Source organism: Chenopodium quinoa, unplaced genomic scaffold (genome assembly GCF_001683475.1).
Source record: "Chenopodium quinoa cultivar QQ74 unplaced genomic scaffold, ASM168347v1, whole genome shotgun sequence".
Lineage (NCBI taxonomy): Eukaryota > Viridiplantae > Streptophyta > Magnoliopsida > Caryophyllales > Amaranthaceae > Chenopodium > Chenopodium quinoa.
This window is the reverse complement of record NW_018744072.1, coordinates 126,126-149,439: the sequence shown is the minus strand read 5'-3', so window position 1 is coordinate 149,439 and position 23,314 is coordinate 126,126. Positions and strand designations below refer to the sequence as shown.

The window sequence follows — 23,314 nt, the reverse complement described above, 5'->3', positions numbered from 1 at the left end:
GGTGATTGGTCGCTTAACCAGCACCCACTACCATACGACAGTAACGGACAGTAGCAGCAGCTATAGCTGCAAGCCACCGTGCGTGGCAAGCCAAGGCTAGCCACGGTGGTTGGACATCGCAGGTTGTCCAGCCACTGCCTTGCAGCAGTAGTGTGCAATTAATGCATGGTTGCTGCCCCTTTGTCGGACCACGTGCCCTCCTCCCTCCCTCTCTGACACCACCCTGTTCGGCAGCCACTATGGCGCCACCCAGTCGTGGTTGGCGCCCACTTTAAATAATTTTTTTTTGTGTTTTTAATTTAATTAAACAACTTTTGTAAAACTAAATAAAAATTAGTCCAAGAATTAAAATTAGATCCCAATTCAATTTTAAAATTAGGATTCATTATAAAATTAATTGTAATTTAATTCTAACTCTTAAAATTAAATTGTTGATCATACTCAAAACATTTTTATGTGTAATTCAACTTAATTAAAATTATGAAACATGAATCAAATCGAATATAACCAAAACACAAGCACAAAATCAAAATTTAGGGCTAGGGTTTTTCGAAAAATTCGAAAAATTAGGGTTAGGGGTTCGAAATTTCCAAACTTATTAGGGCCAAATTTCGGTCCTTCCTAGAGTAATTTGAGCAAAATTAAATCATATTTATTCAATTTCAAATGTGAAATCACATTTAAAATAATAATTAACCCATAATTAAATTAATTCTCCCTCTTAGTTGATTATAAAATTATGATAATGGACCTCAAAACAATCTTATTATTGTGATCAAACGTGTTCATGTAAGACGTTAACCGATACCACTGTAGTGATTTAGGTACTCTAGCGGAATTTCATGAATCTCATTCATACGCACGGTACGCATCTAAAATAGGATCACATGCATAACACACAATAATCACATAATTATACCTTTGAAGCGTGATTTCCACGTTGCGATTAACAGTCAATTAGGGAGAAAATAGAGCCCCAAGCATTGCTCCTCTACTTAGTCCACGGGATATGAATTGAGTGAGCTGTCCATCAATGCTATATTGGTCGGATGATGGAGGAAAACACCATGATCACCACCTTTGCGAACAATCGGACCACCACCACGAGCACCACCACACGAGCACACCACCGACGCCCCTTAGGGGTGTATGGACAAGAGAGAGAGTGTGAGAGAGGGGTTGGTTTGTTTGCTAATTAGGGTTTGATCAATTGATCACTCTGTATTGCAAAACCCTAGACACCTAGTATATTTATAATCATATTATAATTAGACTAGGTTAGGAAGCCCAAACCCTCTAAAATCACCATAATGACCGGCCACCTAAAGGGAGAAGGCCCATCATGGGCCTCTTCCTCTTATGCTCAATCTAGCCCATTTGTGTGACCTTATAAGATCCGTTCAATTGGACTTTGGCCTATTTTACTAATCCAAATATCGTAAAACCTTCAGTGGGGAGGTTGGAGGAGAGAGAATTAAAGAAGGAAAATTAACATTTTAACCTGTTTAACAGATTGTAGGTCAAAATGACTGTTAAATAAGATCCATATTAAAGATGGGATTGTTTTTGGAATAATCAAAGGTGAGATTATTCTTTTCCATTTTTCCTTTAGATATTTGTTTGTCTAATTTTCTTGCAATTACCTGGCCTAATATAATGTTTTTTTTAATAAGAAGGCTAGTGGATATTTAAACTAACTAACTCCAAAAATTTTGTGTATTTGACCATGTGACATTGTAAGGGCATTTTTACCCTTTCCACTACTTAGATTCCAAATAAAGAGCCCCAATTATAAAATCATTGATTTAATATCCTAAATAAGTTCAAATTTGAAATTCATAAATATATAACGTGAGTTATTGTTCGATCTACAAAAGTAATTTACACAGAATTATATGAGCCAATAGATGCAAGCAACGTATTACGATACATGTACAATATATATGTACAAAATAATATATACTAATTAATGTACAATATATGTACAATTTTAAATATGTATTTTTTTGGAATGAAATTTATGATTTGTAGTTGATAATTGTGAGTTATGAAATAAATTTGTAATGTTACGATTTAAGTGTAAAATTTTAAAGCCTCAATATAAATAAATATAAATATTAATTTTGTTTAAATAAGTAATAAAAGTATTTATATTTGATAAAAAAATGGAAAAATTGGTTTTGATAATCTCAACTTTGACCGATTTTCTTTTAATAATTCCAACTTTTGATTATTATGAAATAATCCCAACTTATATAGGTATTTTCTTATAATAATCCGAACTTTTGTTTTTGTTATACATAATAGTCCAAAAGGGATCAAGAAAAGCAACAAAAATAACATTTCGGATTATTTAAGGATGATACCTATATAAATTGGGATTATTTAAGAATAATCAAAAGTTAGGATTATTTAAAGAAATCGGACAAAGTTGGGATTATTAAACCCAATTTTTCCAATTTAAATTTATTTGGACCCATTTGAAAAAGTTCATTGATTCGTAACCTAACATAATATTTTATCCAAGGCAATATATTTATTACGCAAGTCTAGTAACCCTTATAAAAATCATAATCGGACCCCTATGAGCCTCAATGAAGATGCTCTCCCGATGATCAGACATACAAGTATATTATTTAGAGTCTTATTATTATTAATTCTATTATATTCTTAACTATTATCCAATCTTTTTAGGAGCTAAGTAAAATAGTGCTTTTGCGGGGTCATGTTTTGTATTCAGTCCGCCCAGAGCTAATGAATTTGGGTCCGGGGCAATCTCGAAACCGCTTGAGATCCACTTTGGCGCAGAGCCTTACATCAGGCAGATATATTTTACTTCCACCTCCAACTCCCTAGCTCTAGCAAACTGTAATAGAAAAAAGACCAATTCATTGGCTATGGTTCCTCAAAAAAAAAAAAAAAAAAAAAAAAAAAAAGAAAAAAAAAAGTGCTTTATGGTTATGGAATTATAAATTCCTTCCACTTCAGGTACACTTTGGTCCTTCATTTTAGTTGTGATAGACGGACATATCCCTACACCAAAAACCCATAACCATAACAAAACAGAGCAAGTTACATTAATCAACTTTACTCGTCACAAATATCAAACCAAATGCATACCATTAATTGCCAGAGTCAAGTATTTGGTTCTGAAGTTATTCAGGGATCTTTCGAAGTATCCACGAAGCGGCATATTATAGCACTTTTTGTGCTTTTCCCAGAAATCTTTATCATCGAAAAGGTAGCTTGTCCACAGCATAAGATCTTGTATATCCCACAATATATTAGAAATTATGCGTTAATCATTATTACTTGAATGTAATTATTTAATACATAATAAAAAAAAAATGGAAGAGTATTTATCGTACTTTTATTGCCGAATATGACCAAGTGTATGGACTTGTACAACATGTCTTCTCTTGATTATTGGCATTTGTAGGCCAAACACCATGAGAAATCAGCTTATCCTGCTTGCAGTCATATAAGTGACAAAATGTCATAGGCCATTGAAATGCAACCTTCAATTAAGGATGTGCAAGAGGATAAAGGCGAACAAGAGCAGGAGCTGCTTATGTTGTTAAAATTAAACATTTTGCTATCACAAATAAAATAGCCATTAGTAAAGGAGAAAGCAGGAAAATATTTGAGTAAAGATTGTTAAATATATTGTAAATATATTGTAATCTTGTATATTAGTTAGGTGTATTTATCCTTTCCTAGTTTATAGCCTTCGGTTATGCGACGTTTATGTATATAATGATCAATCAGTGACTGAGAATGATTAACCAAAATATACTTTTTTCAAGATTACAATTTATTTACAATATATTTAACAAGATTGTCTACGTTTGCTTACAGTATATATTCAATGACCAATGAGTATGGAACTTAAGCATACGTTTGCTTTTGATATACTACTATAGAAGTATATATTGAGTGGCCGATGATTACATTTACATTCAGTTTGGCAGTTGAACACTCACATAATGTTTACATTCAGTTTCAGATATGATTCTTGCAGCTCAACATTACCAACTCAATAATCACTTTGCATTTACATTAACTTTTGGAATTATTATTGTTTCGTTCAAATTAAGATAAACACTCAATTCCTAATTCTGCATAGAACATATGATTCCACTGACAAATGACAGTAATCTGATAATTTTGCTCAATCAAGATAAACACTCATTTCCTAATTCTTCAATTGACATGACTTCCACCAAGAAATGACAGTTTTCAAATCTGCCAACGACGATGAGATAACGGTGGAAGCATGTGAAGTGGTATATGTTTGAACCCTTGTTATGGATGTTAGAGAATGATGATCCCATGTCTGAGTCTTTGGATGAACTTGTGGATTTCTATGCTTGTTAAAAAATATTGAATTTTTGCTAATGGGCCTATGATTTGGGCTTGCAATCATGGGCTTTGTAATCTAGGCATGCTGAATTAGTCAGGCTAGGGGAGGAGCTAATATACGCGATAACGAGGGCAATTTTATATCAGCTATTTCCATGAACCTTGGTCGCAGCACAACCTATCGTGCTGAATCTATGGCGCTTAAACGAGGTATTGAACTGGCACGCAACCTACAGCTAAGCAAACTCTTTATCCAGCTTCATAATCTAGCGTGTGTGCAAGCTATGAATTCAGATGCTTAGGGTAGTGGTGAGTGTGATCAATTCATAAACTCATGTCGCTCGTCAATCAATAATGTCGATTGGGAAGTGAAGGTAGTTCATGTTTTTCCTGAGGGGAACCGTGCTATGGATTGGCTAGCTAATCAGGGAGTGACTCAATCAATTGGTCTTGTTATCTTAGGAAATGCTCCCATGGAGCTTCGTAGGATTTTGGAGGAAGATGTAAGAGGTGTGGCCTTCCCACATCTCATATCTCTTGCTTAGGCTAGTTGGTTGTTTTTATTTTGTTTGTTGTTCTGTTTTCTTTTCTTTTCTTGGTTTATCCTCATTTGCCCAAAAATAAAAAATAAAAAATAAAAAATAAAAAAATAAAAAAAATTAACTGACCTAATATAAAAGATTTGAAATAATACTTGTATTATATAATTTTCAGGTTTGACAAGAAAAAAGAGATTTTTTTATCAGAATTTTTTTTAACCAAAAAATGCATGACACGTGTCTTTTATGATCAAACAAAAATGCGTAAATAGTATAAAAAATGCTAAAATTACGACATATAAATAACAAATAGAGACTTTCACAACTTCACACTAAAAGTACACAATTTGATCATTAATAACTACGAAGAATAAATATATAATAAAATAATATGTAAAATTCATTTTTTAGAAATATACATTAAGATTGGCCTGGCAATGATTAAACTAGTAAATAAATTTACATTAGTTATAAAATGCAGTCAAAGCTTCTTGATTTTTTGTATTATTCATCTATTAATATTGTATGTACTCTATATGTACTAGCTACTAATTTTAAAACCTCAAGTACTATTATGTATAATTTTGTTAAATTAGTATTAATATATATTTTCATAATACCAATTTTTTATTTTTTTATTTTTTATTTTTTATTTTGGGTGAAAGAGAGGGGCAGAGCCTCAAGCAAACAAGCACACACACAAATGACGCGAACAAGAACAAAACATAAAAATGAAACAAAATAAAATTAAGCAAGGCAAAAGAAAATATCACGCGCCCAGGCCAGTTGCTCTTAGTCTTCATTCCTTGCATTATTCGGAACCAAACGAGGCCAACCAACTCCCCCTAAGTCCTCCAATAAAATAGCACTACAAAAGTCCTTCGGGACCATCTCCAAAAGAACCCATTTATGATCTAACTTCACCCATAATTAGCTAGCTAGTCTGAAGCTCCGTTCGCCTTTTTTTATTTTTTTATTTTATTTATATATATTTCTATATGTTTATGTCGCTCAAACTTATGTATTGACATGTGAGTCTAGTCAAATTGTATTAAATAATCTAAACCTAAGGGAGTAAATCATTTCATTTCATTTCACATGAGAACATAGAGACAATGTGACGAAGCCAACTGGCTTAGTTGGTTATTTATAAAATTTTGAGATCATATATCGTCTAAAAAACATATTTTATCCGTTCTTTTTTATTAGTTGGCATGTTTAATTTCTTATATCATGTTTGCCAACACATATGTTTAATGACCCATTTTTTTTTTTTTTTTTTGAAAGCAATGACCCTATCTTTAATTACTAACAAGATAATATTATAATAAATTTATATTGTAAAAATATATATTGAGACTATCTTTTACAAGATCCAACATAACTAGGTTTTACTATAACTATTTAGTAATTTATAAAAATTAGTCGATGAAGAGTGTATGAGCAATGTTTAAAGTCGAAACATATTACGAGTATTATTTAAAAAAAATATGGAGGAAGTAGTACAGTATCCCGTAACAATTTTTCACACATATATTGAGAGGCAAAAGAGATGCGAATGTAACCATCCAACAAAAGTCAAAAGATATGATTTGATATACAAATGGAGGATATGCTACTAAATATATACAACAAAATTTCACAAATTCACACTTAGCCTTTATTTTGTTGATATTTTCTTCCTTTTTGGGACCTTTTCCCATTATTAATATAAGAACAATGCACAAAATATATTGATACAACTGACCTACTGTATTAATTTTGCATCACAAATTCAAAAATTCACATTCAAGAAGAACCAAAAAAAGGAATACTAATGGAAACTGTGAAATTGACACTAGTTTTCCTCTATGTTGCGCTTTTCTGTTCAAAGGTTCATTGCTAGGGCATTGATGGTCATGCTTCTGTTTGCAAAATTGCTCAGGTTCTTCTTTTGTTAACGTTCATTGTTAACATTGTATTAATCTTCTTTCTTCCTATTTTTTTTTCTTTGATTGAATCATCTTTCTTCGCTGCATACGGATTATACTGATACTCTTTGCAAGTAACAATTACTAAAACATAACCTTTGTAAAAATTTTGCAATCGATCAAGACAAGGTAGTTATTGTTACTTGTAAGAGTTGTAACATATTACTTATATATCAATGATTTTATCTAATTAATTAGCTAATTCACTTGATTGGTTATTAGCTAATTCAATTGACTTATTTGACCATAAATATTTTGACTTATTATAATACTACCTACGTATTAGTTGTTTGAATATACCATTAACATTGATTCTTCCTTAAAATTTAAATTTTTTTACAATGCAACTAAATTAAGAAAAAAAATATAGTTATTTATTGATTGTTGTTTATGTGCAAACTACTAACTAGTCAACTTTTACACCAAATTCAAAAGCCAAAATCTACGATAAACTCTCTTTGGCCTATAAAGCAAATTTTTCTTCACCTTTTGGTTGTCTTTGTTTTTTTTTTTTTTTGACAAGACTTTTTGGTTTTGACTTAAATTAACCTAGAATGTCATTGACTTATATAATGTGCTTGACTACTTGACCAAATAATAAAGACAATGGAGTATACTATAAAAAAAAAGATGTCCTAATGTGGCGAAAACTAACCGATTGATCAAACAATAAAGAATATAATAACTAAGTCGAAGAATACTTAAATTTTTTCTCTTGATAATAGTAAATTAACAATATACTCTTGTGCGAGTCCATATATAGTATTGAATTTAGGTTGTATACATCGTGCATTATTAGATAACAACTTTTTTTTTATTTGAGCGTCAATTAAATTTTAGGTGAGTTAATCTCACACTAATTATTTATATATACGAATAGCTTGATGTTCGATATAGTGTATTATATACATACATGTGTTTCATACTGTTTATGTACAATTATTGGCAGTCGCGGTTAAGTGATGGAGCAAATGAAGCAGTGAAGCAGCTGTTACCAGATTACGCCGAAGGGGACTTAGGGAGTTTATGTTCATGGGCAGACCATGTTAAGTTCCGTTACCATTGGTCTTCACCCCTCCATTACATTAACGTCCCTGATTCTCTTTGCACTTTCCAGTACAACAGTATGCCCTCTTCTATTACTCATTTGGTTCTTTGTATAACTTCTTATTTCATTTCATTTATCCCCATTTTAGTTTGACATTCACGTTAGTTATTTACGTACATTTCTTATTGAAAATTAAGTTGCAAATTAATTACTGTCTCCATTTACAAATACTCCAACAAATAACACACTTGTCAACAAACAAATTTAACCTTGAAATACTTTAACTACACTTGGGGTGGTTTGAGGTAACCTGATTAGCTGGTAATAAAATTGGGTTCGATATGAGTATAAATTGAGTTGTAAGTTCGTGTAAATTTTAGAAGTGTCGTGAGTTGTGTATTTATTTAACGTGGATGTTAACTAGCTTAGCTAGTTTATCAAGGACGGTATCCAAAATACGAGGTCAAATTTTAACTTTTTTTTTTTTAGTGTTCCATCCGGTTCACCCTTTGGGCTAATCCGGATTCGAGGATCAATTCTGGGTGGTTAGGTTCCAGTCTCATCTCAATTGTTGTTGCGGGGGATCGAACACACGGTCATCCCTACCAAGTGTAGCCCTAATCACCACTACACCAACAACCAAATGATAAATTTTAACTTTATCAATGCCCTTATTTTTGTTAAAATTAGATCAGATAATTAATATCATCAAATAAAAAATATTCATAGCAGACTATATCACAACTTTTAATTCACATTTACTTACTCTTTTCGTATTTTATTACTTGCTCCACTTTCCTTTTGTAGCCTTATTTTATTACTTGTTTTATTTTCTTTTTTGAGAACTTTAAGCATTATTTTACCATTTTCCTCAACATTAGTGTTCCCCTCATATCATATTTTAATACGAGTATTTATCATATTCTCTCTCCTCCCCACTTATTATACTCACTTTTGTTTTTTTTTTTTGATTTTTTTAAATTATTATTCAACTAACCTCACTTCAACCATATTTTATTACTTTCCACTATTCATCCTAAAACTTAGCACATGGAGAAATGGAGCAAGTAATAAAATACGGAGGGAGTATTGTATAATATTATTAATTACACATTAAACCTTTTTTTTTTTTTACTTAAATTACATGTTTGAAAAGTATACGATGAGATAAATCTAACCCGATTCAATTTGATAATGTTTTTCCTTATAAATACATGTAAAAATGTGGTAAAGTTTATTCAAATTAATACATCAGTCCAAACAAGACCTTATCAAAATCAGTCCAAATACCTTATTTTAGATGAAGAGACTAAGTTCTATATAAAGATATATTTTCTAGAATCCTACAAGCAATAATACAATAGTAAGATTTGCACATAATAAATGATAAATAATACGGAGTAAAGCTATAATTTCTATAATCCTACAAGCAATAATAATAAGAGTATAAAATATAATATTCCAATACTATTTTAGGCATATTCTACACAAAAAATATACGACAGCTAGCGAAAAGATTTGCACAAGCTATGCTATCTTTGACCTTGGTACTTGATATGATTGAGGATCATGATTCTGTTTTGATAGAAAATCGCTAGTTATCCTTAACGGTTTCGAGTATAGTACTTTTTCAAATTAAATGTGTTTATTGGATATGAAAAATGAGTCTATGATCACGTCTCCATGCTTATGATCTTCTAAATTTGTCATGTACACCTAAACGGTTTAAAGGAGATTGCAAGGATGAAGATGGCGTGAAGGACAGCTGTGTTGCTGGGGCAATTAACAATTACACCACTTAACTTCTTGCCCATAAAAGTAACAGATTTGTTGCTTCATCCCATCAATGTAAGACTCACTCTAGCTTATTCTTACGAGTTGGTCGAGTTCGTTTAACTTTATTGTTTATGATTTATAGAGTATATATTAACTATTATGATATCATTCACTCACTAAATTATTTTTTTTTATTTTTTTTTAAGAATAACTAAATTTAAATCTTGTCATGTTATCATTAAAAACAAATTTCCCTACAAATCCACATATATTGTCCTCACTACTCTAATTAATTGATACATCATACATGCATTATTGTTCTTACTACAATTTAATCCCTTGCCATTTATGCTTTTAGTTTCCTCTCTTTAATAAGTGCTTCTATTTCGTTAGCTAATAATGCAAGATAATACGTAGTAAAACTTTTCCGCATTCTCTATGATATATGCTTATTAAAATTATGTGATCGATTCAATTATTGTATCAACTCTATAATCACTAATTATTGGATTCAAACTAACGTTTTTCCTTCCCTTAAAAAAACACTAATGTTTTTCTTTCAATTTTATTTGACAGATAACTTCAAAGAAGCAATTCTTTTCCTATCTCATTTTATTGGAGATATTCACCAGGTATTTGATTAGGTCCTTAGAATTATTTAGAATAAAAATGGCAATTTTATTATTTATTAATTTTTTGTAAAGGAAGGGTATTATTAGCATTTCTATCATCCAAGTTGTTTAGAATAAAAAATGACAAATCTTTCATGTGGTAAACACTTTTCAGTGCTCAAGTAACAGGTAGATCATGTATCTTAATCAAAAGGGTGCAACAAATACTAAAATTCAAACTTTCACGCTTTCCTAAATCACATTATGTCACCACTCACCACAACTACAAAATAATCAATTTTCTCACCCTTCAATGGCCACAAAAAATATGCCAATTTGGGTAATGTATAGTATTGTACAGCTTAAGTACAAAGAATTAGATAGTGTATGACCAAGCTCTTGAAACAATTTCTAGACTTTAAAAACATGACTTTAATTTTGTTTTACGGTAAGGAGAAGACTTTATTGAACCAACACCTTTCACAAGTCAAGACAATCCAACTTTATTGGTTAGATTTATTGAGAGTACTGAAAGCGAAGGATAAGAGAAACTTCACCTCCAAAGAGCTTCCAATGGAAGTTGATCTCATAACCGTTTAAGTCATGAGATTAAACCCTTATTACTAGGCCAAACCTTACTTGGTAGAAATACATATATACTTCATATTAATATTAATTTACGTGTAATTAGTTATGTGCATTTGAAGTTAATGACTTTATTAAATGTTAGGTTGAAATGATTACTTTCAAGTAAAATTAGTTTAATTTTTTAAACGAAATAGTTTTGTTTTTTAGAAATTACTTTCATACGAAGTAAATAATTTCTCTAAAAACATTTTTCAAACATAAAAGTAGACATAGTTGAAAACTTGGCTAATATAAACAGACCCTTATTGGCGTAGGAATGTAGGATTGGGTTGCCTTTCTACCTTGGGATTCATTTTTCGTACCACTTGAGCACATGAATCATGACATATATTTGCATGTGTGGAGACAATCAACAAGGGCATATACTCCACCATATTAATTATTATTTGACTCTTAAGAATAAAAAAATTACTATCAATCTACAAAAATAGGTCACATCACTTTAATGAACCATTGCGATATATAGTAATTTATGCTTCATATATGAAATTATGAATTATTTAAAAGTCTTATGACATTCACGAATGATTTTCTCCTAATAATTAGTTTTTCTTCATATGTAAAATTTTGTTACCTCTAGATACAACCTTTGACAATCTAGAATACTTGTACTATATTATTTGCTCTATTTTGTTTCTACAAACAATTTCCAAAGATCTCATACGTTATCATATTGGAAAATATAAAAATTTCGAAGTGAAGAATACTTAAAATTCTTAATTTATTGCTATCAAATTCATTTATGTAGGCAGTATATCTAATTAGGAGTATAGTATTAATTTTACCATGCATGTCATGTACGAGTAACAATACTAACGTGATTAATATATGTCACGTCAGCCACTACATGTGAGTCATGTTTCGGACAAGGGAGGAAACACAATAGATGTGCACTGGTACACAAGGAAGACTAATCTCCATTATGTAAGTTATTGTGTTACTTCATTGTTATATACTATATATGATCTTTCTAATGTTTTATGGTCCTGCACTTCCAAGGAAATTGAAGGCAAAAAATACTATTGAAACTGAGACAAACTAATAATTGTAATTGAATTTAGGTTTGGGATGACAGCATTATTGAAACAGAAGAAAAAAACTCGTACTATACAAATGTGGATGACCTAGTTGCTGCAATCCAGCATAACATCACGGTATTATTATTTTTTTCTATTTTTTTGTAATCTTGAGGTTTATGCTAATTTATATTGTTAGACTTATTTTTCAAGTAGTATAAGACTAATTTATTCTAACCATTTTATTTGAATTCTGCGATTTAGAATGAATGGGCAGATCAAGTTCCAGAGTGGGAAAACTGCGATCATGACAAACCAACATGTCCAAACATGTATGTTCTTCAACTTTATTGGATCGATCACATTTACTATATTACAATATAAAATTTCTATTAGAATCATTCTTTGAATAATTTCAATAATGCAATAATCTATTTCAATAATGCCACACTCAATCGCGTGTTTACTTAACAGCTAAATTGCTGTTCTTTGTAGCAATCTCTGAATTCGAATTAGGCTTCTAATAAAAGTTGGCTTATATTGGCAAATCGATCGACTATAATAGATTTCTTGTTACATTTACTCTTATACTTGACGTCAATTCATTACTAAATTTTCTTTCTGTTTTGACTTTTTTTTTTTTTTGTGAGACAATTACCGTCCAAATAGAAAGAATTTAAGAAAAAGCGTAAGATATATGACTTTTGCACATATCAATTTATCAATTTAGTGGATTACAATGTTCTTCATTGTTGATACCTCCAAATAAGTGGTCTGGAATTTTGGATCCAATGATAGCGCTTGTATACAAATGATTGATTGGGAAGGTGAAATCTACGAATTACATAATTCTATAAGTAGAAGTTAGTATTTTATTGGCAATGTCAAAGCTCACTTGGCTATTATTGGTGTTGTTCTCTCTTATTTTTCAATGTGGGACAAAACTCTCACGTCATACGTGAGAAATTTTCTTATCGATTGATAACTTATCTAACGTGTTTTCCAAGCTTCTTCAAAAGCAACCTTGTAAATGGTCTCAAGGATCTCCTTGTGACTCTTTGCAATCCTTGCCTCTGTTGCTGCAATTCGACTGTTCAGCACCTCAATCATGGTGTTCACATGATCATGTACCTGTTCTCCAATAGCCAGTAAGGAATGGTGTCCTTCCAACAAGTGTATTATTCCGATAGAGGGTTCAGAATTATTAGAAAGCTAATTCTTCAGTAAGGTCAAGTGATCGGAATGCCTAGGTGGAGGCCGCTTCCGATCAGTAATATTAATGTAAAATTAATGTTACAGCTTAATCTTGACTGAACCCTTCGGGTCGAACCCAATCGAACAACCGATCCAAGACGACGAATCAATCCGAAGATTTTGATGAGTCGTCAGAGTTTTACGAACAAAGACGCCGGATATCGAGCTTAGAGTGTCGAGACCGAGCGTTGCAAGTCGAGTCGAGTTTAGAATTCGACAAGACGGGAAAAATCAATTAAGTTACAAGTTCGAGTCATGCCGTAGCCTCGCATTGGCCTGCCATGCGAGGGCTAGGCTTACTCGATCTAGCATATGCATCGCATTGCATGCGCACATGCCATGGCTAGCCATCGCAGCACCATCGCTACGTGTGTGTGTGTGCACGTGCTAGGCATCACAGCACCATCACAGCATATGTGCGTGCTAGCCATTGCAGTACCATCGCTGCGTGTGTGCGTGTGCGTGCTAGGCATCGCAGCACCATCGCAGCATGTGTGCGAGTTAGCCATCGCAGCACCATCGCTGCGTGTGTGTGTGCGTGCTAGGCATCGCAGCATATGTGTGTGCTAGCCATCCCAGCACCATCACTAAGTGTGTGCGTGTGCGTAATAGGCATCGCAACACCATCGCAGCATGTGTGCGTGCTAGCCATCTATCGCAGCACCATCGCTGCGTGTGTGTGTGCGCGTGCTAGGCATCGCAGCACCATCGCAGCATGGGTGCGTGCTAGCCATCGCAGGCCTGGGCCTATGCGTGTGCGTGCTAGGCATCGCAGCACCTTCGCAGGCCTGTGCCTATGCGTCTGCGTGCTAGGAACCAAGCACCATCGCAGGCCTATGCCAATGCGTGTGCGTGCTAGGCACCAAGCACCATCGCATGCTGTGCCTATGCGTGTGTGTGCTAGGCATCGCAGCACCACACACCAAGCAGCGCCTTGCTGGGCTGTGTGCGTGTGTTGTGCCTAGTGATGGCGCGCGCAGCAAACACAGGGATAGCAGCAGCGCCAGGCATGCGTGGCTCGCTAGGAGCTCGCATGCCTTGGCTGGGCTATGCGAGAGAGTTTGCTGGCTGGCCAGGCTGCCCAGCCTTGGTGCTAGGCGCCAGCGGGCAGCCTTGGCAGCCAAGGCGCTTGGCTGCCAGCCAGCTACATGGCCTTGGTGGTCCGGTTTGAGGGAGTGGGGACCAAGGCATATTAAATGCCTTTGGTGGGCAAGGTTGTTGGTCCCCCCTTGGTGGTCCTCACCTTCTCCCTCCTCTCCTCTTGCCACTTGTAACTTATTGATTGCATGCAATTTTTTTTTAATTAAATTAAAAATGGAAAAATTGAAAATCTCCCACATTGATCATGAATAGGAGTTCAAGGATTCATTTCCCTATAAATAACAAGATTTTGGGATTTGGGAAGAACACTTGAGTGGAACTAAAAAAGGCATATCCTTAGAAAAGTGAGAAAACCTTAAGTTCGTAAAACTCTAATTTTTCCTGGTCTGGTCTCGACTAACCTTCGAGACTTGGACTGTTCGGATCGGGTTCGTGGGTACGAGCCGTCGAAGACCTTCGCGTTTACGGGGTTCAAGTAAGAGCCCAGGAATCGAGCGAAGCACGCGTCAAGGGTAAGAATGCCTTTTCTTTCTCTCTTTAATTTGTTGTTTAATTAGTGATTGCGTGCTTAGTTGCCTAAATTAGTGGGCGGGTCTTGGGCAGGTTTCTCTTCCGCGTAGAGTCGGACTTTACGAAACCCAACAGCGGTATCGGAGTCGCACTCACTTTAATTTTGTAACTAATAATTAATTAAGGTGATTTAAAATGGATTTAAATTTCTGGTTGTGCTTTCTAATTGGATTAGAAGCTCGTTTTAATTAGTTTTTAATCTCGTATTTTTATAATTTTGGCCGACGAACCTAAATTTCGACTCAAAAATAGTGATTTTTGGGTGGAATCGATGTTCTAAATCATTTATGACTCTTTTAGAATTGTCCAGAAGCCAAAATCCACCCAAAAAATATGTTTTTCGTGGGGCTTTTCGTTTTTAGCCGAAATTTTTTAAATCTTTTAACCTTGATTAATTATTGCATGTTGAAGGTTGATTAAATGCATGGTTGCATCTCTAATCTACTGCAATTATAAACTTATTAAGCGTGTTTATGAAGTCATAATTGGTGCTTAACTTGGTATGTTCATTTTTCACATAAACTTGAATTTTTTACATTGTTGCAAATAAATTGCTCCTAGTGTGAAAGTTTATGGTGAACTTGCAATTTTTGAAGTCCCTAATATTTCAAAGGTCCAATCTTTAATTGTTTATTTGGTTGGAACTTTGATTGCTAAATTCCATGTTGAACTAATTCTTGGATTTAATCATTTTTGTTGATTAAAGTCCTTAAAGTTCAAAACTTGTGATTGTATTTTGATTAATCTTCATATTGGAAGATATAATTTTTCAATTTCACACAAGTTATTGTTGGGAAATTTTTTCATTGGATGAAAGGGTTTAATTTTCCAACCCCTTTAATTTTGTCAAATCTCATTATTTATTTACATTTTATTAAATTAATTATGAGTGTAGTCCTTCAATTTTGTAGCTTAAGGAAAGACCTAAATTGTTTTAAGAATGACTCTTGAATAATTTTGGCTTGTGCACCATTAAAATTGAATTAATTAAGTTGGACTTGTTTTAATTTCATTTTTGCCCAAAATTGATTCTAAAATAAATTTTGAATTAATTTTAAGTCGCACTCATAAAGGGATTAAAATCCCGAGAAAAACACGCAAATCGAGGCAAAACACCCAAGCGCTACCAAGGCTAGCCGGGCTGCTATAGCAGCCCACATGTGGCTGCCTATGGTGCGCACAAGGATGCTTCACCTCGAGCTGTCGTTGCTGCTGTGTGGCTGGGCATAGGGGTGTTGCGTTGTGCATGGTGCTGTGGTGGGTGGCTGCTAGCCATACTTGTGCGTGTTGCTGAGCAGCGAGGGAGCAAGGCCTAGCAAGCCAGCCACAAGCCTGCCAGCGCCAGCAAGCAGCCAGCATGCGAAGCATGCGCAGCAAGCTGCTGGTGCCAGCAAGCATGGCATGCGTTGCTAGGCATGCGTGCTAGCACCCAGCACATGCAGCCCCACCTTCAAGCGCTGCTAGGCAACCATGGTGCACATCCCAATTTTGGTGGGTCGTTTTTGCTTGAATTGGGCTATCAGTTTTTTTGCAATATTTTGCCGTTTTAATTTTATTTAATTATTTTAAAGAGGCAAGGCCTTGATTTTTCCGGCTCTTGGAAAATTTTATTTTGACAAAATTTGGGTTAACGGCTTAATTAATTGGATTAATTAAGTTGGATGCGGAATTTAGTGGGAACTTCGTTAATTGCATGAACAAATTGCGTATTAATCACTTAAAATGTTAAATAACTTTGACTAGTTTTAATTAGGCATGTTTATTGGATTAACCACCTAACTTAGTTACTAGTTCGCGCGTGTTATGCATTGTTACTTGTTTTTCGTTGTAAAATGCATGGGCCATTCACATATAGTGAATGGATGAATGGAAGATATATGTTTCACAGGTTTCGTGAAAATGGCTACTAGTGGGGCCCGGTTAGGATAGTATATACGGAGTGCGATCCGTTATGTATTTTTGTAAATCTAAATACGGTCTGCGTATCGTTGAGTATTTTTGTACTTTAATATTTAGATTAATCCTAGTCGTAGTAGCTAGTAATTCTATTTTGGCGAAAATGTCTCAAGACGAAGTTTCTATGAAGACGAGCCAAGATGAAGACTCTTGAAGATTTCAAGGGGTCATGGTAGTTGTCAAATGCATCCTATTTCATGTTTTCAATATATATATAATTATTCTTATATATTCGCAAATGATATGTTAGATGTGTGTTAAGGATTTCAAATGTTGCGATGATTAATTGAGTTCACTTAAATCAACCAACATAGAAACCCTAGGTCCCTGAAATATTGAGCTAAAAATGTCATTCCAAGAACAACACTTACCGAACTAATGCGCGTATGTGATTGGCTACGTCAAAGCGAGGTATCACTACTTCCCTAGGAACGTAAGGTATACTAGGTATACAAGTTGTCTTGGTTAAGCTCAACGATATCAGTAAGGAGTTCTTAGATATCGTGGCAAAGATAAAATGTCAATGAGGCATTAGATGCAACATTTTATCGAACCAAGAGTAGCTTGGAGCTATTAGCAATTGGATTGCTTACCCAAAAATATCAACTGTTAAGACAAGCCAAAGCATGCTTAATCACTTTTTGATTTTTGGGATCTTGGAATCATTTTATTCTCGCCTAAACGGGACTAATGTTAATGCATGGATAAAATGCTCAATAAGATTGAAAATTGCATGATCGCTTTAAATTTCAAACTTATTGGTTATGAATGGTTTTTCATTTCAAATTTTTTCAATTGTTCTGCAAGTAACTCAAACAACCAGTTTTCATTACAATCAATTCTCGACAAGGAGAAGTTGAGTGGGCCAAATTTTCTTGATTGGCAAACAAATTTGCGCATTGTTCTCATGCAAGAGCAAAGGGAATACATCCTTGATGAGGAAATGTCCGACACTCCAAGTGAGGAGGTCACTCAGGTTGCCCTTAACTGATGGCAAAGTGCCAATCGGGATGTCAAATGCATCATGTTGGCCACAATGTCTCCGGAACTTCAAAAGACTTTCTTTGAAAAGGAGACGGCTTTTGAGTCATTTCTGAACTTCAGAATATGTTTCAAGAGTAGGCCCGAACTGAGAGGTTCGAAACCCACAAGCAGATCCTTGAGAGCAAACTCAAGAAAGGAGAGCCAGCCAGCCCGCATGTTCTTAAAATGATTGGATTATTTGAGAACATGAAAAGGCTCAATGCTGGATATTCGACCGAGATGGCAATTCACATCATTCTCCACTTGCTGCATAAAGGCTATGACCAGTTCAAGATGAACAATAATATGCACAACATGGAGAAAACTCTCACCGAGCTTCATGGTATGTTGAAGCAGGCCGAGCAAACCCTCAAGGATGAGGGAAAGCATGACATGCTCACGGTGAGAAAGGGGAAGCCGTTTAAGCGTTCGGGCAAGAAGAGAAGCTTTAAAGGGAAAAAGAAGAAGAATTTTCCGCCTAAGTCAAATGCTTCTAGGAGTGGCAAGGACAAGAAGGTAGCCTCTTTTAAATCCGATTCCAAATGCTTCTATTGCAAGAAGAAGGGACATTGGAAGCGGGATTGCCTCAAGTTCAAGGAAGATAAGAAGAACGGCACCGTTGCTTCTTCATCAGGTATTTTTGTTATTGACTTAAACTTCGCTAGCAAAACATCATGGGTATTAGATACCGGATTTGGCTCACACCTTTGTTCCAATGCTCAGGGACTAAGGATAAATATGAGGCTAGAGAAGGGAGAGGTCGAGCTTCGAGTCGATAATGGAGCAAGGATGTCTGCCGTATCCATCGAAACTCTCAGTTTTGTCTTTACGCTCTGGGCTTGTTTTAGAATTTGACAATTGTTATCATGTTCCGAGAGTTACCAAAAACATTATTTCAATTTCGGCGTTGGACGCCAAAGGTTTTGAATTTCAAATTAAGAACAATAGTTGTTCAATTTATTTTGATAATGTTTTATATGGTAAGGCATATTTAGAAAATGGTCTTTATGTGCTTTCTCTAGACAAACAAGTGATAAGTGGAATTAATGCCACTATTTAGGACTCATTTCTTTGCCATTTCCTTCTATTTATCGCTTGTTTAGCCCCTTTTTGTCGTGTTTCCCCATATATTGCATAACAATGTCATTTTCCCCGCATTTCCCCTCTACTTTACCTTTTTGTACTGTTTTTGGGTCTTTTCCTGTGTTTTGTAGGTAAACCAGTCGATACGTGAAGAAGAGGAGAATTCGGGATAGTTCTGAAAGCTAGATTCATGGGCAAAACAAGTGAGAGGCTGCTAATCAATCTGCGCGCCCAGGAGAGCCCTTTCTCCCATGCTGCGCGGGCGTGCATTTCGAGAGAGAGGGCGCGCATTATAGACGATAACAGAGGTGCTCCACTATAGATGCCAGTCGCGCCCAGGAGAGCCCTCTCTCCCTTTCTGCGCGGGCGCGAAGATTTTTAGAGAGGGCGCGCATCTGAAGTTGTGAAAATCAGGAAAACTTCCTGTAGATGGCAATCGCGTCCAGGAGAGCCCTCTCTCCCTTTTTGCGCGAGCGCGAAGATTCCTGGAGAGGGCGCGCATTTGAAGTTGTGAAAATCAAGAAAACTTCCTGTAGATGGCAATCGAGCCTCTTCGCGGGCGCGCACGATTCCCTTCTCGGGCGCGCACGCCTGTCAGGCCAGCCCATTCTATCCTATTTAAACGCTGATTCGGAAAGAAGAAAGCAGCCATTCCATTTAGGGCAAAATTCTTAGAATATTTTTAGAGAGAGAATAGCCTCCATTAATGCTTCTAGAGAGAGAAAGTTCAGATTTTTGGGTTTTAATCACTCAAACTTTAGTCTTTTATCTAGTTTTGTGCTTTGGTCATCTTTGTAATCAACATTGAAGCATCCTATTGGATTTTTGGTGGTTCACCATTGAAGACTCAAAGACCCATTTTCTCATTTCAATACAAAGTTGAAGTTTTGTGAGCTTTTTCTATCTTAATCTCTTTTGTTTTGGGTTATTTACATATTTCAAGTATTATTGATGGTTATGTTCATGATTTTGATTATGGCCAATGTTTTGGGTATTGTTGATATGGGTAGTTTCTCTCTCTTAGGCTAGACTTTTAGCTAGGGAAGGGGAATGGATAACTTGGTTACTATTTGATTAAATGCTTGATTTTTGGCGATATAAACCCTTGATGTATGAACTTGTGCTTATTGTTGTATGGTTGATGTTGTGCACCATTGACTATATTATATCATGTCCTATTTGATGCGCGGGAGTGATCAAGTAGGATAGATCGCAGTTTATACATTGCTTAATCAATTGCATGGGAATGAGTTGTGTTAAGTAGGATCTTTGATCCCTTGGTTTTGAATCCTTGATTATCTATGTGTTTAGCTCTTAACCTCCAAATTTGATGTTCCCCGATCCCCCTAGCGTTTTTAATCCTTATTAGTTTACGTCGATTGTTAGAGTAATTTTATTCGTTTTAGTTGTTTGTTACTTAGCTTTACTCCACTCTTATCCATTTACACCATCTTTAAGCCTCTTTAATTAACACTTAGCTTTACAACTTCCCGTTTCTCCGTGGATCGACCCTTGCTTGCCTTTATACACATTTAGGTAAACTAGGATTAATTTGATAGGAAAAGTGTATTAACAACGACGTTACATTCCTTATCAAAATTTGGCGCCGTTTTTGGGGAAACGGTCAATTTTGTGTTATTATTTATGTTATTTTAGAGTCTATTTTCTTTTTGTTTTTGGTCATTATCTTAGTGATTGTTATTGCTAATCGTTTGCTTAGCTTTGTCGAATGCAAAGGAGGTCACAAGGGCCGCCTACGAATCCTCTTGATCAAGAAATTGAACGCACCTTAAGACAAGTCCGGAGACTATTTAACGAAGATAACCGAGGGTTCGGTTCGATCCTTCATTGTGAAAGCGATTCCTCACCCTTTGCTAGTGAAGCTACTGACGAGATGGCAGAAATTGAGCAAGAAAATGATCTTTCCCTATTCCGAGAGTTTGGGAATCCGGAAGGATATGAGCTTACCGGAGGTACCTGTCACCGAAACTAATTTTACCATTAATCCTCAATACACAAGAATTGTATAAGCGGAGAAATTTTCCGGATCCCCAAGTGAAGATCCAATAGAGCATCTTGACCGGTTTCTTGAGTTGTGTGCTATGATACAAACGAATCAAGTGATCCAAGATTACATTCGAATGCATCTCTTTCGTCAATCCCTTACGGGAAGAGCAAAGAAATGGCTCAAATATGTGAAACCCAATTCCTTAACTACATGGAAGGAGGTAGTGAAGGAATTTTTGAAGAGGTTCATCTCTGAGGAGAAGACCGCGGATATGAAAAGGAAGATTGCCTCCTTTGAACAAGATCCTGATGAGACGTAAGGAGAAGCGTGGGAAAAATTCAAGAAACTAGTCCAAGCTTGCCCGCACCATGAATACAACCAAAGCCTACTCATGAGATTTTTCTATGACGGCCTAGACGCGGGGGTCGGAGGACAACTAATCAAGATCCCTCAAAATCAAGTGGAAGCGACAATTGAAGAGGTTGCAAAGAATTACTAATGGAGAGGTAGAAGAAGAACTAAAGCTAAAAAAGGAGGCAAGTATGAGTTAGAGAAGGTGGGCCAACTCCAACACTAAATCGAACTTTTGAACAAAGGGTTACAAAAGTTGAATGCAAGTGGAGTAGCCGGTTCCAGTTCATCACAAATCAATGCCTTTTCTTGTAAGAATTGTGGAGGTACAAATCATGATACTTCATATTGTGGAGGTTTGAGTCCCGAGCACATCAATGCCTATAACACTAGACAAGATGGTTTTAGGGGGAACAATAGTGGCTTGGCTTGGAGGCAACCACCTTCGAGTTTCAACAACCAACCTCAACATGTAGAACCACCCTACAACCCACCACAACAGCAAAATCAAAGCCAAAATAGAAACTGAAACTACCAAAGGCCTTATCCTAACCAAAACCAACAAAAACACAATGATGCACCACCACTTCCACAACCCGACCCGACACAAACTCAAATCCTTCAACAATTATAAGCCATGAACCAACAAATACAAGAAATCAAGGCTCACAAAAAAATGGTTGATTCCCAATTATCCCAAGTAGCCGAGAATTCATCCCTTAACTCCACATCCAAACTACCCGGACAACCAAACCCAAACCCCTCTCACATCCTTAAGCAACCCGACACATGCAAGGTAATCACATTGAGATCGGGTGCAACTTATGAAGGACCGAAGGGGAGTGAGGAGGTAGAAAAAGGAAGAGGAGGAGAAGAAGGAGGATGAGGTAGTAATTGTTGAGAAGGAGGTTGAGAACAAGAAATCCAGGGGTAAGGACCCAATCGATACTAGCAAATATGAGAATCCGGTCCCTTACCCCGGAAGAGTGGCGGAGCGGAAGTTGAATGGTATGTTTGTCAAGTTCCTAGATGTGATGAAGGGACTACACATTAATTTGCCTTTCCTAGAGGTGGTGACACAAATGCCATCTTATGCCAAGTTCCTCAAGGACATTTTGTCGAACAAGAGAAAGCTTAAGGATGAGTTACTAACACTACCACACCAAGTAAGTGCTCTTGTTCAACATAAAATGCCCAAGAAACAAAGAGATCCCGGAAGCTTTACATTGCAGGTCAAGATTGGGAATTTGGAGGAAAAAGGATCCCTAGTCGACCTTGGGGCTTGTGTTAGTCTCATTCCACTATCCATTGCTCAACAACTCAACATAGAGATGATTCCTACACGGAAGACTATTCAACTTGTCGATCGCTCGGTTAAATTGCCTTGTGGAGAAATTGAAGACGTTCCCATCCAAGTGGGACATATCTATGTACCGTGTGACTTTGTAGTGATGGACATGGAGGAGGATGAAAATACCCCTCTAATTCTTGGAAGTGAAACTTTGAAGACCTTGGGAGCCGTGATCAATTGAAAAAATAACACAATTACTTGTGAGGTAGGAGATGAAAAGATTGTTTTTGAGTTTTCAAAGGTGTTGAAAAATCCCATGGTTGAGAAGATTTATAGAGTGGATGTTGTTGATGAAGAACTAGGGAGGTTGGAGAGATCAATGACAAGACCTCAAGATAGTTTGGTAGATGCTTTGACTTGTAAGGAGGAATTTCATTCCGAAGAAGCAAGAGAGATCATGAAGGCCATTGATAATGCACCTCAATTGGAGGAGGATGAACCAACTCAAGTGGCTCAATTGGAAGAAGATAATAAGGAGGGGAGTTCTACGCGCCCTCCCAAGGTAGAAATGAAACCTCTTCCCCCCTCTTTAAAATATGTTTTTCTAGATTTGGAGGAAAATTATCCGATTATTGTCAATTCTATACTCAATGGACAAGAATTACAAAAATTGATTGAATTGTTGAGGAAATACAAAGATGTCATTG

The 23,314-nt window shown here is 35.6% G+C and overlaps 1 protein-coding gene and 1 pseudogene across 1 annotated transcript; both read left to right on the top strand.

Annotated features, from left to right (window-relative positions):
* The first annotated feature begins 6,717 nt into the window (after positions 1-6,717).
* LOC110691279 lies at positions 6,718-12,475 on the top strand (annotated as a pseudogene).
* Positions 12,476-22,398: 9,923 nt separating this feature from the next.
* On the top strand, positions 22,399-22,848 carry LOC110691278. The gene has a single exon (XM_021868201.1). The coding sequence runs from the start codon at positions 22,399-22,401 to the stop codon at positions 22,846-22,848; it is 450 nt and encodes a 149-aa protein (XP_021723893.1).
* Positions 22,849-23,314: the final 466 nt, after the last annotated feature.